This window comes from Triplophysa rosa, linkage group LG22 (assembly GCF_024868665.1).
Source record: "Triplophysa rosa linkage group LG22, Trosa_1v2, whole genome shotgun sequence".
Taxonomy (NCBI): Eukaryota; Metazoa; Chordata; class Actinopteri; order Cypriniformes; family Nemacheilidae; genus Triplophysa; species Triplophysa rosa.
Window position 1 is genome coordinate 20,024,601 of NC_079911.1, and position 12,247 is coordinate 20,036,847.

General features: G+C 40.9%; 3 protein-coding genes across 7 annotated transcripts in view; 1 reads left to right on the plus strand and 2 right to left on the minus strand.

Annotated features, from left to right (window-relative positions):
- Positions 1 to 1,966, minus strand: part of LOC130546451 (seizure 6-like protein) — a 30,172-nt gene extending 28,206 nt beyond the window's left edge. Inside the window, exon 1 of the mRNA XM_057321717.1 lies at positions 1,850 to 1,966. The gene's annotated coding sequence lies outside the window, so the exon portion shown is untranslated. The remainder of the gene's footprint in view (positions 1 to 1,849) is intronic.
- Positions 1,967 to 2,294: 328 nt separating this feature from the next.
- npm2b (nucleophosmin/nucleoplasmin, 2b) lies at positions 2,295 to 4,904 on the plus strand. Of its 4 annotated transcripts, none has more exons than XR_008961773.1 (9): positions 2,295 to 2,637; positions 2,736 to 2,818; positions 2,925 to 3,044; positions 3,594 to 3,687; positions 3,767 to 3,894; positions 3,986 to 4,014; positions 4,095 to 4,128; positions 4,268 to 4,361; positions 4,563 to 4,893. XR_008961773.1 is itself a non-coding variant. In XM_057321722.1 (9 exons), exons 1-8 carry the CDS (start codon positions 2,601 to 2,603, stop codon positions 4,307 to 4,309), a joined length of 567 nt encoding a protein of 188 aa, XP_057177705.1. In that variant the 5' UTR covers positions 2,295 to 2,600; the 3' UTR covers positions 4,310 to 4,313; positions 4,563 to 4,900. The 4 variants fall into 4 exon arrangements, 2 of the variants coding, with proteins under 2 accessions (XP_057177705.1, XP_057177706.1); XM_057321722.1 differs by having other exon boundaries at positions 4,268 to 4,313; positions 4,563 to 4,900; XR_008961774.1 differs by lacking the exons at positions 3,986 to 4,014; positions 4,095 to 4,128 and having other exon boundaries at positions 4,563 to 4,900.
- A 438-nt stretch (positions 4,905 to 5,342) lies between these two features.
- LOC130546450 (unconventional myosin-XVIIIb-like) overlaps positions 5,343 to 12,247 on the minus strand; it is a 32,183-nt gene continuing 25,278 nt past the window's right edge. The window contains exons 40-44 of one of the 2 annotated variants that reach the window (XM_057321714.1): positions 11,583 to 11,716; positions 8,981 to 9,022; positions 6,726 to 6,869; positions 5,737 to 6,654; positions 5,343 to 5,471 (exon numbers count right to left, since the gene is read on the minus strand). In XM_057321714.1, the coding sequence (XP_057177697.1) occupies positions 5,742 to 6,654; positions 6,726 to 6,869; positions 8,981 to 9,022; positions 11,583 to 11,716 (1,233 nt within the window). In that variant the 3' untranslated portion in view covers positions 5,343 to 5,471; positions 5,737 to 5,741. The remainder of the gene's footprint in view (positions 5,472 to 5,736; positions 6,655 to 6,725; positions 6,870 to 8,980; positions 9,023 to 11,582; positions 11,717 to 12,247) is intronic. The other variant, XM_057321715.1, reaches the window with a different exon arrangement.

Genomic DNA, 12,247 nt, shown 5'->3' on the forward strand with positions numbered 1-12,247 from the left:
TAGATCTAATAGGATTGTTTGGTGGATGTCAACAAAAATGAAAGGACATATTGAGAATGACACCAGATTATTTTGTATGTCTGAATGTTAACGTCGATGAATGGATGGGATGGTTTGCAGGCTTTGTAAGGACACAACGTCTGACCCTTAGAAAACAATGAGGGGTGACACATGGCAAACTCATTCGTCAGTACTAAAATGTTATCGCTAGATAAAAGTCAACTGCTGAATTTGATCTTTCAGTTGTGTTTGTTGTTATAAAACACAAAACCATAAAAAAATATATGATTTTTACCATTTTTAAGTGTGTCCAGTGCATCTGTGAATGTGACAAATCATCCTATGAGGAACCTTACAATGATTTCATCAGTATATTTATATATTGTGTATTTATATGTTTTTCTACAAATAGTCACATTTAAGAAAGAAATCTGTTATTCCATCTCAAGATGACAGACACATGAAGGTTTTAGATCTTTCCTTTTTCTTGGGAATTAGATCCGAGGAGGTCTGAGGATTATCTCTGGTTTCTCCACACCGTCTTCATTTTTCTGACGTCTTCACACCCAGTCGCTCTAATTCCGCTCTGAAACGCCACCAAACGAACAAATCCGCAATATGCTTCGTTTACTGCTGAAGTGCTGAAACAGGTATTCTGCAGTTAATGCAGTGTGAAGAGTTCCTCGGGGACAGACAACTCTTTTTTTATTTTTATCTTAGTTTCAGCACTTTGGGTGCATTTTGCCAGCAACAATTAAACATGAAACGTTTACACGAATTCAACATGAGATTCACAATCCGTTTTACTTTAATGTGACTTACGTCAGAGTGAAAAAACAACATATTCGATAAAAATGGCAGAATTTTATCCATCAAACTTGGAAAAAATGCACTCCATCCCAGAATAAAGCCAGAGCTGATGGTGAATTTGCAGTGGATTGTGGAGGATTTACATTCGACACAATTTTGTGCAGCCTTCTTGACAGGGATCTGAAGACTGAAGGTCAAGCTCGAAACATCTTGTTTTCCAAAATCTAAATTCAATCATCATTTATTCCCCCTCGTGTGGTTGTAAATCTGTATGTGAGTCTTTCTTCAGTGGCACACAAAGGGAGATATTTCGAGAAATGTCTCAGTGGTTTTGTGTTCATACAATGGAAGTCAATGGGGTTCAGTGTTGTTTGATGATCAGCTTTCTTCAGAATATCTTCTTTTGTGTTCTGCAGAAGAAAGAAACTCGTGCAGGTTTGACACGACATGAGGATGAAGAAATGAGTTTTCATGCTTATCCCCGGCGTTTTTTGAGTAACATACACCCATCAACTGATCACACAATGAAACCATGAATGTATGTTCACAAATGAGAACAGGGTCCATTTTGATTTTGTTTTGACATTAATACACAGTTGTCACATTTCATCACAGGGATTTGGTGCAAATGTACCAAATGTGTCATGTATCACATTGGACAGCCCACAACGGATCTTAGTCACCATTAAGAATAGCCAAAGAAATGCTCATTGGACTCATTTTTGCTCCTTAACGTCTCTTGCTCGTGTGTGAGTGTTTTACTGTGGAGAATAGAGCCCCCACACACACGAATCTCTTCAGACCTCCTACGCTCTCTTGAAATCATTCTATATGCTGTCAGGAGTTAAGACTGTGTGTGGTCACAACGCTCTTAGTTCATTTTCTCATGGCAGGCTTGGTCTTATGGTGTGCAAACAAAAAATTATAATAAAGTTATATTCAAAATGTACCAACAGTTGCCTCATGCTTTCCACTGTTGATATATAACATTCATATACAGTATATATATATATATCCAATATTGATTTACCCCCCATACCTCATAATATCACAGTCTCTTTGTCCTCTTTGCCGTCACGCTGTGTTCTGCCTCTCCTTTGCTCTCTTTCATCCGTCAGCTCGTGGTCTTTGATGGCGGCGAGGGGCTTCCCGAGGAACCCAAGAGAGCGCCGGGCGAACTAGCAGGCCGTGTTCTCAGTGTTCTGTAATCAGCGGGCGCACCGAGGCCTGTTAATAATACATCACACCGCCGTCTACTCTAGAAGGGATAGAAAAACAACCTTAGCAAATATAAGCTAAAGTAACATTTGACTAAAATAAGAGGTTTACATAAAGAATCTTTTGCCTTAAAAACTAGTTGCTCAGCTCTTGACACACTTATGTGACAACTAGCCCCGGACTCCATCATGAATCATTTCAGAAATCACATCACAACACTGTTTTTGTTTTGTACAGATTAATAATAAAATAAAATAAGAATTAAAAGACAACATATTTTGTGTGCTACTTTAATAATTTATTTTATTGTAACTTGTGATAAATGCCATTAAAACGTGAAGCGAATTTTCAGGACGTTCACTTATAGGCTGATTAACCCGCGTGACGTCACTTTAATTGCCGTCAGCCGGTGTGTATTTAAACCGTCAGAAACTCAAGCTCAATTTCTTTTGCTGTTTTTCCAGCAGTCTGATTATTATTTTTGGTGAAGAGAAAACAAGGGATGCTACAGAACAAATAACATCGATTATTGTGGTTTAATATACATTTATAATCCGTTGGTCTTTATCAAAATGAGCAAAACCGAGAAACCTCTGTCAACTCTTTGGGGTACGTATATGTTCACTAAAATTAAATGTATTCGTAAAAAAAGCCCCTGCATAACATAACGAACGGATGTGACATTAACCAACGAATGTGTAAATCAGGTTGCGAACTCAATGAATCTAATAAAGAAGAATCCTTCAAGACGGACGATACAAACCATCAACATCAGCTGGCATTAAGAACCGTAGGTTTGCTCTCAGTAACTTTTAAAGATGAAGAAAAGAGTTTACCTCACAATTTTCGCGCCGGAGATGATGGTCGTCGTATTTCACACGCTGTTTTCTCTCAAGATGTGTTTGGGTCACACCGCTAAAGATGAGTTTAATATCGTCGAGCTGGTCACTGGTGAAGAAAACCGCGGCGCGAAAGCGGTTCCTATAGCAACACTACACGCAAAATCCATGCCAACGGTAAGTTCTTTTTATTTGTGTTTATGTATCAATACGAAGAGTTCGGTTCCAAAATGATAACTTCAAAAATCCCGTTTTTTTTATTGTGCATTCCAATGAATATCAATCCAACTGCAGTTGGTCTGTTTTGATTTAAGACATAACTTAAATACAGCTAACTATCATAATAAAAACGTGATTTTTGATTTAAAAAAGTTCTCATTTTGGAACCAAACTCTTCATGTATAACCTGGGTTGTTTTAATATTTGAATAAAACATATTTTTTATTGTATTTGGCGCTGTTATGCATGAGTATACACAAAGACCAAACCTCGTAAAACCCCCAGTTGGCAATAGTTCATTCTGATATTTGGGATAACCATTTTTGGCATTATCTTGGAAAAATTAGGGTTAATTTTAAAGATCTGCACTACAAAAATGATGGCCCAGTTGGGTAGGCCTACTTGTTTCAACGTAATACACAATATTTCTGATCTCGAGCACGGCTTTGAATGCAAAACCTTTTATTCGTGTCACTTGATACGTTTCCATATGGTTTCCTTGTTTAGGTGAACCTGTCTGGTTTGGATCTTCATCCACCCGTGACCTTTCACCTGAAGCACGGCTCTGGGCCCGTGTATGTCGGAGCGGAACACGTAGCCCGTGAGGGGCGATTTCTCTTGTTTGTATTATATTTTACACATCGGTGACGCGAGTTTGTGACTTGGGAAATGTTTCTTAGTGGAAGATTTCTCTGATGATGAAGAGATGGATGACGATTTTGATGAGGATGTGGAGGATGTGGAGGAGGAGGAGGAAGATATTGAAGAATCCCCAGTGAAGAAAGTCACAAAGAATGGCGCTGGCAAAGTGCGTGCAGCTTCAACTTGAACTCATAAGTCACATTTCTGAAATGTGTTATTACTCCAATTCTCACAAGTCGCTTTTTTCATTTTTAAAGCGGAAGAAGCCAGAAAAGGCAGAGGATGAGTAAGTTCAAGTTCTCTTGAACCTCAATATGCGTCTCGTTTCTCATCAGTGCAAACTAACCCAATGCTTTCTAAATGCAGGGAAACCTCAGACGGTGAAAATCCACCTAAAAAGGTGCTTTTTTTATATTCGCATTTATTCATTTGGCAGAAGCTTTTATCAAAGCGACTTGCGAAGTAGGAGAGCATATGAACTTTTGTTTCTGTCTTAAAGTCTGTCTTCAGCTTTGCACGAGTGATTGTTGTTTTTGCAGGGTAGAGGAAGGGGACGGAAGGCACAAGCTGGTAAGGTGTGACCAGGCAAGGACCTGTAAAACATCATCTCCATGTGATCCCGAAGAGACTCTAGTAATGTCTCTCTCACTCTCTCAATTCAATTTAAGGGTGCTTTATTGGCATGACAAAATGTACATTCGTATTGCCAAAGCATTTGCAGCGGGGCTGTGTACAAATAGTGCAAATTTGTAACAAACGAACAGAGAATTATAGTAATGTGTTTATGTATGTGGTGCAACTTATACTTGTCTATCGCTCTCTCGCTCTCTGCAGGTGTGGCTTGAATACGCCATGTTCGCAGAAAGATGCTCTTGGACATTTGAAATGGGAACTTTAATTTTTCAGAGGTCTCGATGTAGCTATGCTTCACATGAATAAAGTTATTTCGAGAAAAGCAAACCGTTTTGTCTGTTTCTGATCATTCTTAATGCAAGTGTATGACTTGACAGACCTGTATGCAGCCAATACTTCAGAACATAGATTTCTGTAAGGCCATTCAACCAAGCTCCATGTAATTGTCATTCAGTAACTTCTGAAGAAGTCTGTTTGCAATTGCAATCGTGCAATACAGCTAAAGTGCTTCCAGTACAAATCTAAATCTCTAAACCAAGATCCATTTGAACCAAAATGACAATTGTTTCCGGGGATTTTTTTTAACAAGTAAAAAAATGGAATTAATCTTAATTCTTGATTTCTCATTGGCAGATGGTAGAGTATAAATTTAACATTTTCAAAAAAACGAATTACAATTTTTGCAGTGTAAATCAATGTTATCGGATTAAACCGGTTAAATGAGTTTAATCCAAGAATCATGGCAAACATCTACATGAACGTTCACTGCTTTCTGGAGCAAAATGCTCGTTTCAGCTGTTTTTCTCTTGTGAATGTCACGCCGCTCCTCTGCTGTGAAAGGTCAGAAGCAAATACCAACGATTCTGCTTGACGTTTTTGTTTACATCCGATGGACTTCAACAAATTTGTACTGACTGCTGCGAGGGAATGGATAAAGTCTGTCTGAACGGGTTAAAATTCACTTTCCTGACCTGAAACTGCACAGAATTAAAGGAGTACACTTCACTTTAACATCTTTATTCATGTGTACAAACAGAGTTCAAAATAAATCCTCAGTGTATTTGTGCTTTCACTAGTGTGCCACGGGGACCACTCTCCGAACGCCTTCGGCTGAGAAAAGAGAAGACGGTCATTAATTTCACAACCTCTTTCGATTGAAATATACATTTATTCATCCTCATGTCAAACCTGTATGAGTTTCTTTTTTCTGCAGAACACAAAAGAAGATATTTTGAAGAATGTCGATAATCAAACAACACTGAACTCCATTGACTTCCATTGTGTGAACACATTTCTCAAAATATCTTCTTTTGTGTTACCAACAGATCATGCAAAACAACTTCTCATGATACAGAAAAGGACTTTGGAACTCAACCTCGTCTAGTCGACTTCGGCTTTTTTCAGGTACTTCTTCATCACAGAGTTGACATCCTCGCTACCCTCAGCTTCCAGCCTCTCTCCCTGAGGTCCACGTCTCTTCTGAGATCCACCAGAACTGGAAGAATCCGAGTCAGACTCTTTACGTGATGATCTGGGTGGGGGTAACTCCCCGAAGTGCACACTGAGGGCCCGTCTCTGACCCCCTCTGGAACCGCTGGATGCCAGGCTGCTGGTCGACTGCGCCCGACGGATCGCCGGAAGAAAGTCTGAGTTAGCATCTCCAGTGTCCATCGCCTTGTCTTGGCTACCTGCGAGTCGCCGATTTTGAAACACCAGAGGCTCCGCCCCCAAGGGCGACTCTCCGCCTTCAGCCGCCAGACCGCCGAGCATACGGCGACGGTACGACTGATAGGAGCTGGGAGGAGGCGGGGCTTTCGTGCCGAGCTCCTCCTCCCCTTCCTCAGGGATGGCGAGGTTGGACAAGTGGCGACGGGAACTTGCAGCGGAGGTGACAGATGCCAGCGAGTCGCAGGACCCGAAGCGGCTCAGTTTTCCCGAGCTGGATGTGGTCGTGGATGACGTCGGCCCTGCTTCGGAGAGGGAGCGCAGACTGGACGCACGGGGCAGATGAGGGCTGGGGGGTTTCAGTATGCCCGGTCGGGGCAGGTCCTCCAGTCCCTCCTCCGTTTCCAGAGACAGCGCCGAGGCCCTGCGGCGGAGCGTGGAGGCTCCCGTCGTCTGATAGATGGGCAGCGACACTGTACTGCCCTCGCCCGCCTCCGAACCTCGATCCCATCCGGCACGCTTCTTCCTCAGACCCTCGAGGAGCTCGGATAGGGCCGTGGATGAGGATGATCTACCAAGACCTCCAGAGGTTTCTTTGGCATCTTCATCCAGGTCTTGAGAGCATGATCTGTCACAAGAATGAAAATGTTCAAAATGATGACCTGTGTTGTGATGCTGTGAGTTTTTAGTCCGGGTTACCTGAAGCTGTACGTGCTCATGGTGTCAGTAACAGATTGACGGCCGGAGCTGCTTCCGCTCCCTCGTGGGACGCCCATCCAGTGCCGAATCCCTTCACCGACGTCTTCCGTTCCCATGCTGGACCCCACGCTTGACATGCTGTCGCTGAAACACAAACCTCGTGTTAATCCACAGTGTGAACATCATGCGATGCCGTAATGCAAGCGGTTAAATCAATATACATACATGACCTACATGAATAAAACATGACGCAGGAGTCACACGTGGGGGTGATGTTAGCTCATTGTTACCCAGCAGGCCGTGTGCTCAGTCAACTGTGAGTTCATTATTGTTATCAGGGCACGACGCACTGATCCAGAAACAGTTTTTTGTCACATGCAAGCTCTCATTTAAGACTCGTGAACTGGTGTTGGTAATTCACTGAGGTCATGTTGGGGAAAACCCAAGGCAGCAAAGCTCAAATTTAACTGCATTTCTTTATTTATCCTGAGGGACGTTTTCAGGATGGTGGAGATGTGACGCGTGCTTTGAGTTTTCCAAGTAATCATAAAAAACATAAGTGGGACAAGATCCAACAGATTTACACAGAAGGAGAGAACGAATTGTTTCTAAGAACCTGGGGCCAAACTCACAAAGTTCTTCGAAATAATTCTTAACTGCTACAAATATTTTGTGTTCTTTAAGAATTTGATAAAGAAAGTTTCTTAAGAAAAAACAAAAGCATTCAATGTAGCATCTTAAAGTTAAACTATCTGATCTTTTATGATTTAAAACAATTCCTTATTCTATTTTCTTTTATTTGGTGCTTTCAATGTGTAATCAGGAATCGCAAGCATTTACTTAAGATTAGTTTAGTAATGATGATCAAATCTAACCTCTTTACCAATATTGACTCTTCATTGTTAGAAAACCACGTTGTTTTTATATCAACGCATCTTGAAACAGTGGAGAGGGTCATAAATACTAAAATAACATTATAAATAACATCATAATGCATAAATTGGTTTTACAAAAATTTAGATCTAACATTTTACATTTAATAGCATATTATATAACGTAATTTCTGTTCCATATGGAAACACTAATGGACTATAATCAATTTTTATTTTTTTCTCCGCATTAAAGGGATACTTCACCCAAAAATGAAAATTCTGTCATCATTTCCTCACCTTCCAGTTGTTCCAAATCTGTATAAATGTCTTTGTTCCGATGAACACAGAGAAAGATATTTGGAAGAATGCGTATAACCAGACACATTTTGCCCCCCATTGACTCCCATAGTAGGAAAAAATACAAAAGTGCCCCAGAACTGTTTGCTGTCCTACATTCTTCAAAATGTCTTCTTTGTGTTCAACAGCACAAAAAATGATCAAGTAATTTTTCCTACTATGGGAGTCAACGGGGGGAAAAATGTGTTTGGTTATAAGCATTCTTTCAAATATCTTTCTCTGTGTTCATCAGAACAAAGACATGTGACTTGGGATCGACGGTGAGTAAATGATGACAGAATTTTCATTTTTGGGTGAAGAAATTAATTGTCAAATTAAAGTGTTTTAATTGAATAACTCAGCATATCACCCACTTAAATATATGACCGTGAGTTGAAGTTTAATGGATAAATAAGTTTATGTTATGAGTAGAATAATCAATGTCAAAGCCTGCCATTATATTGTTCAGGAAAAAAGTTTTTAAGAAAATGTAGGAAAAGGTACATAAAATAAATCTGACATGAATCAGATTTTTGTCAATCCAGCCCCAGAATATCATTGAGACTTCTTGACTGGGACCAGTAACCCACACATCAGTGCACTCTGAACATCTACACGAGGTTGTTTTCAGAAATGTAAAAATGAAGTTGTGGCAGCAGCACTTTTGGGGCTCAGTGTTGAGAAAAACACTTGATTTTCTTCTGTGGGTTCTCACAGACAGCTGAAAGCGGTGGGACACAGGGGGTCTCAGCTAATGCGCATGCATTATTCACAAGACAGAGCATATCACAGCCAGACAACTTGAAATAAAAGAGTGCAGCCATACAGAGTGCGTCTCCTCGCTTCTGTTAATCTTCATACAGAAACCACGATCCACACGCGCACAGCGCTGAACAACAGCCAAACACAACGCTGGACCATCCATCAACACTGACTCCTGACGTTTGATGGGTCATTTCAAAACCCAGTCCAGTCGCTGAGCAAAAACAGAACGCAAACTGCACGAAGCAGAACATTTCATTAGTCAGAAATGGTTAGGGTGCTTACAGATCTTTCTTTCTAGAAAAAGACTCCACAGCGGTCTGGACACTGTGTGAAGAGAGAGAGAGAGAGAGAGAGAGAGAGAGAGAGGTACGAGGAAAGCATGTGTGAGCAGTGAAGATCAAAGCCTGTGAACTCTGATTCTGTATTTTACTGCAGTATCTGGGGAGAGAGGCTTTATTCAAGCGTTTACACCAAAATCTCTTCACACTTAGAAAAAGAATGAAGCAATTAAAACCGACCACACACTAAACCCTAGAGACAAGAAGTTTTATATATATATAATATTGTGTGTGTGTGTGTGTGTGTGTGTGTATCCCGGTGGGGACTTAAACCTGAATACACACCAACTCATGGGGACTTGAAGCTTAGAAATTGTACAGAATGAAATAAAAAAATAACAAAAAGTTTTCTATGATCTTTATGTTTAGGGGTGGGGCATAAAATACAGTTTGTACAGTATAAAAATCATTACGCCTATGGACCGTCCCCATGGAGATAATAAACCAGACATGCATGTGTGTGTGTGTGTGTGTTCATGTTTGTATATCCCGGTGGGGACCTAAACCTGAATACACACCAACACATGGGGACTCGTGTCACAGTGGGGACCAAAATTGAGGTCCACATGGGCAAAAAAGCTAATAAATTGTACAGAACAATATTTTTTACAAATCTAAAAATGCAAAAAGTGTTCTATGATCTTTAGGTTTAGGGATAGGGTTAGGGATAGAGGATAGAATATACAGTTTGTACAGTATAACAACATTACGCCTATGGACTGTCCCCACGGGGATAGTCAACCAAAGCCTGTGCGTGTGTGTGTGTGCGTGTTTCACAGAGTAAACTAAACTTACTCTAAATTTAAACTAAATTCCCGATTTCCACATACACATGACAAGCTCTTGTCAGATGATAGGAAAGTGTGCGCATTTGGGTTTGAAGTCGACCTGACGTCACGCTCCACCACTTTCAGGTGCAAACGTTCAGGCATCAGATGCACAAAGTAAACAAGCAACAACACTAACACACACTCATAACGTGCTGTATAACGACGATCTTGACCTCTACCTTCATACTAAACTCACACGTGCAGACAGACAGCCATCTATTTTTCACTAACTGTTTAAATATTGTGATCCTGGAGACTGTGGTGTACAGCATGAGTCTATAAAAGCTTAGTTTAAATGTGTGATATGTATAAACAACGCTCATAAATGACTGCTGAGAGATGAGTGAAGGCTTGGACCCGGAAACTATTTCTTACATCACTTAAACATTTCGGATTGATTGTGTCATCACACAGAGGATTCTGGGTAATATTTGCACAAAAAGCATACTCCAAAAAGTCATTTGAATGAGACATCTGGCGCACTACTTTCAGCAACTTTTGACGCAAATATTGTATAGTCCAGGGGGCCAGGGTGGGCTATACCCACCTTATCAGAAGCTTTGCCCACCCTGCCTCCACCTGGAGCCGTTGAGAGAGAGGGCTCTGTGAACCGTGAACGAGACAACCAGACTGAATCCACAAATGTTTTTTATTGTTAGCTAATAGTAGCTATTCTACAGGATATTTGATTAGTGATTTATGAAATGTGTTTTGATTCATGCACAATTAGTTAAAAATAGCCAATATTGTTCATGTGATATTAACAAGTTTCCCTTACCTTTTTCATGTAAAATTATACCAAAGCTGCTAGCTGCCATCAAGGCTAAATGAAGCTTAATGCAGAAAAGCAGGAGCATGATGAGCTAAACGTTTATTTAAATTGTGATAAGAATGAGTCATAGCTGTCCATCAGTTGCACGCGATTGGCTACAATGCTCAACGCTGCAATTAGAAATCAGCTCTTCAGACAGAGCTTGAACACAATAAGCACAGGACCGTGTAAAAGCAGCTTCGCATCAGCTGAGGTGAGTCGAAATAGTCTTGGCCACTGGATCCGCGTTCCGCCCGCGCGTATTATTTCCCGAGCCCCACCCGAACCGCAAATGACACATGAAAAGCCTAATTATTCCACATCAAATATTAGCGGTTCACCCGACGGGTGATGGTTCTGACACCATTCCGCCGAATAACGCGTCATGAGAGGAAAAACACTTTTTTTGGTACTTTTTGCTCATGAAAAAGCAATAACATGGACTGGACATGGATGAGTTTGTGACAGAATTCTCTAAAAGGAGCAGAAAGCTGTGAATATTATAGTGATATGAATAGCTCGTTTTATGTTTTCATCAAATCTTAAGTTACTAAATTGTAAAATGTCAAATAAATGTAAACGTAAAAAAAAGTAAATATATACATAAGAATGTAAAAGTAAAAATGTTATACAATATTAATACTAGACGTAAGAATAATTCAAAAAGCTAAATAGTTATTTTGTAAATAGTTTGTTTAAAGTAAATAGTTTGGGCCAAGAAATATATATATAGTTACCCCCCCCTCAGCCCACCTGGAAAATCACTTGGCCCACCTTTCATCTCATATCTGGAGCCGGGCCTGATTCAAACTGAGATGCAGCTAATCCTGTCTTACTATCCTGGATGAGACTGAACATGTGGATGAAGAAGAGAGAAAAGGTGATGGAGATGTCACTGGTGATACCTTTCCGTGTCACTCTCATCACTCGACTCCTCCTCCTCCAGGGCAGCTTGTAGATCGACGATACGACGGATGGATGTTTCCAGATCTGCTTGCAGCGTCTGTCTCACTGCGCTCAACTCTTCCACCTGCATCTCCTGAACACACGAAACATGAAAAACATCGGTGATGAGGACTGAAGAAAACCAACAGACATGAAAGAAACCTTCATTCATGTGGCTTGTTGAGGAGAGATGTGCTTTCTGTTTTGTTTCAGGAAATGCTCATGAGAATTAAGCCTGTGGTATACTTCTTTTTTACAGCCGAACGCACAGCCTCGCAAAAAGTGTGTGTCCTTCGACTCGTACGCTTACACACGGGCTGTGACGCATGCGCATTATGACATATTGCAATTCCTCTCCGGGCCTACAGGGGTCAGGTTTTCTTCTACTACCTTGAATCGATGCTCCCAGGACACGGTTGCCACCTGGTGGTTAAACTAACTACTACAAGAAATGGAATGCGCGACCTGAGCGTACTTTGTACGCGAGGTAACAAAATTCCGGCGGTGCGCGTACAATTCTGATGAGGAAATTTGCGTCACGCGCACTGTACGCTGTCTCTCGCGTACGCGTAAAGGAAACTATACTTCAGCCTTTAAGCCCCAAATTGTTTTCTTTCTTTCTTTC

What these genes read in the sequence shown, in the direction of transcription:
- npm2b (XM_057321722.1), top strand. Translation starts at nt 2,601, where the DNA reads ATGAGCAAAACCGAGAAACCTCTGTCAACTCTTTGGG. An exon ending in ACGCAAAATCCATGCCAACG is followed by an intron (nt 3,045 to 3,593) that starts GTAAGTTCTTTT and finishes TTCCTTGTTTAG; the next exon opens with GTGAACCTGTCTGGTTTGGA. An exon ending in CGGAGCGGAACACGTAGCCC is followed by an intron (nt 3,688 to 3,766) that starts GTGAGGGGCGAT and finishes AATGTTTCTTAG; the next exon opens with TGGAAGATTTCTCTGATGAT.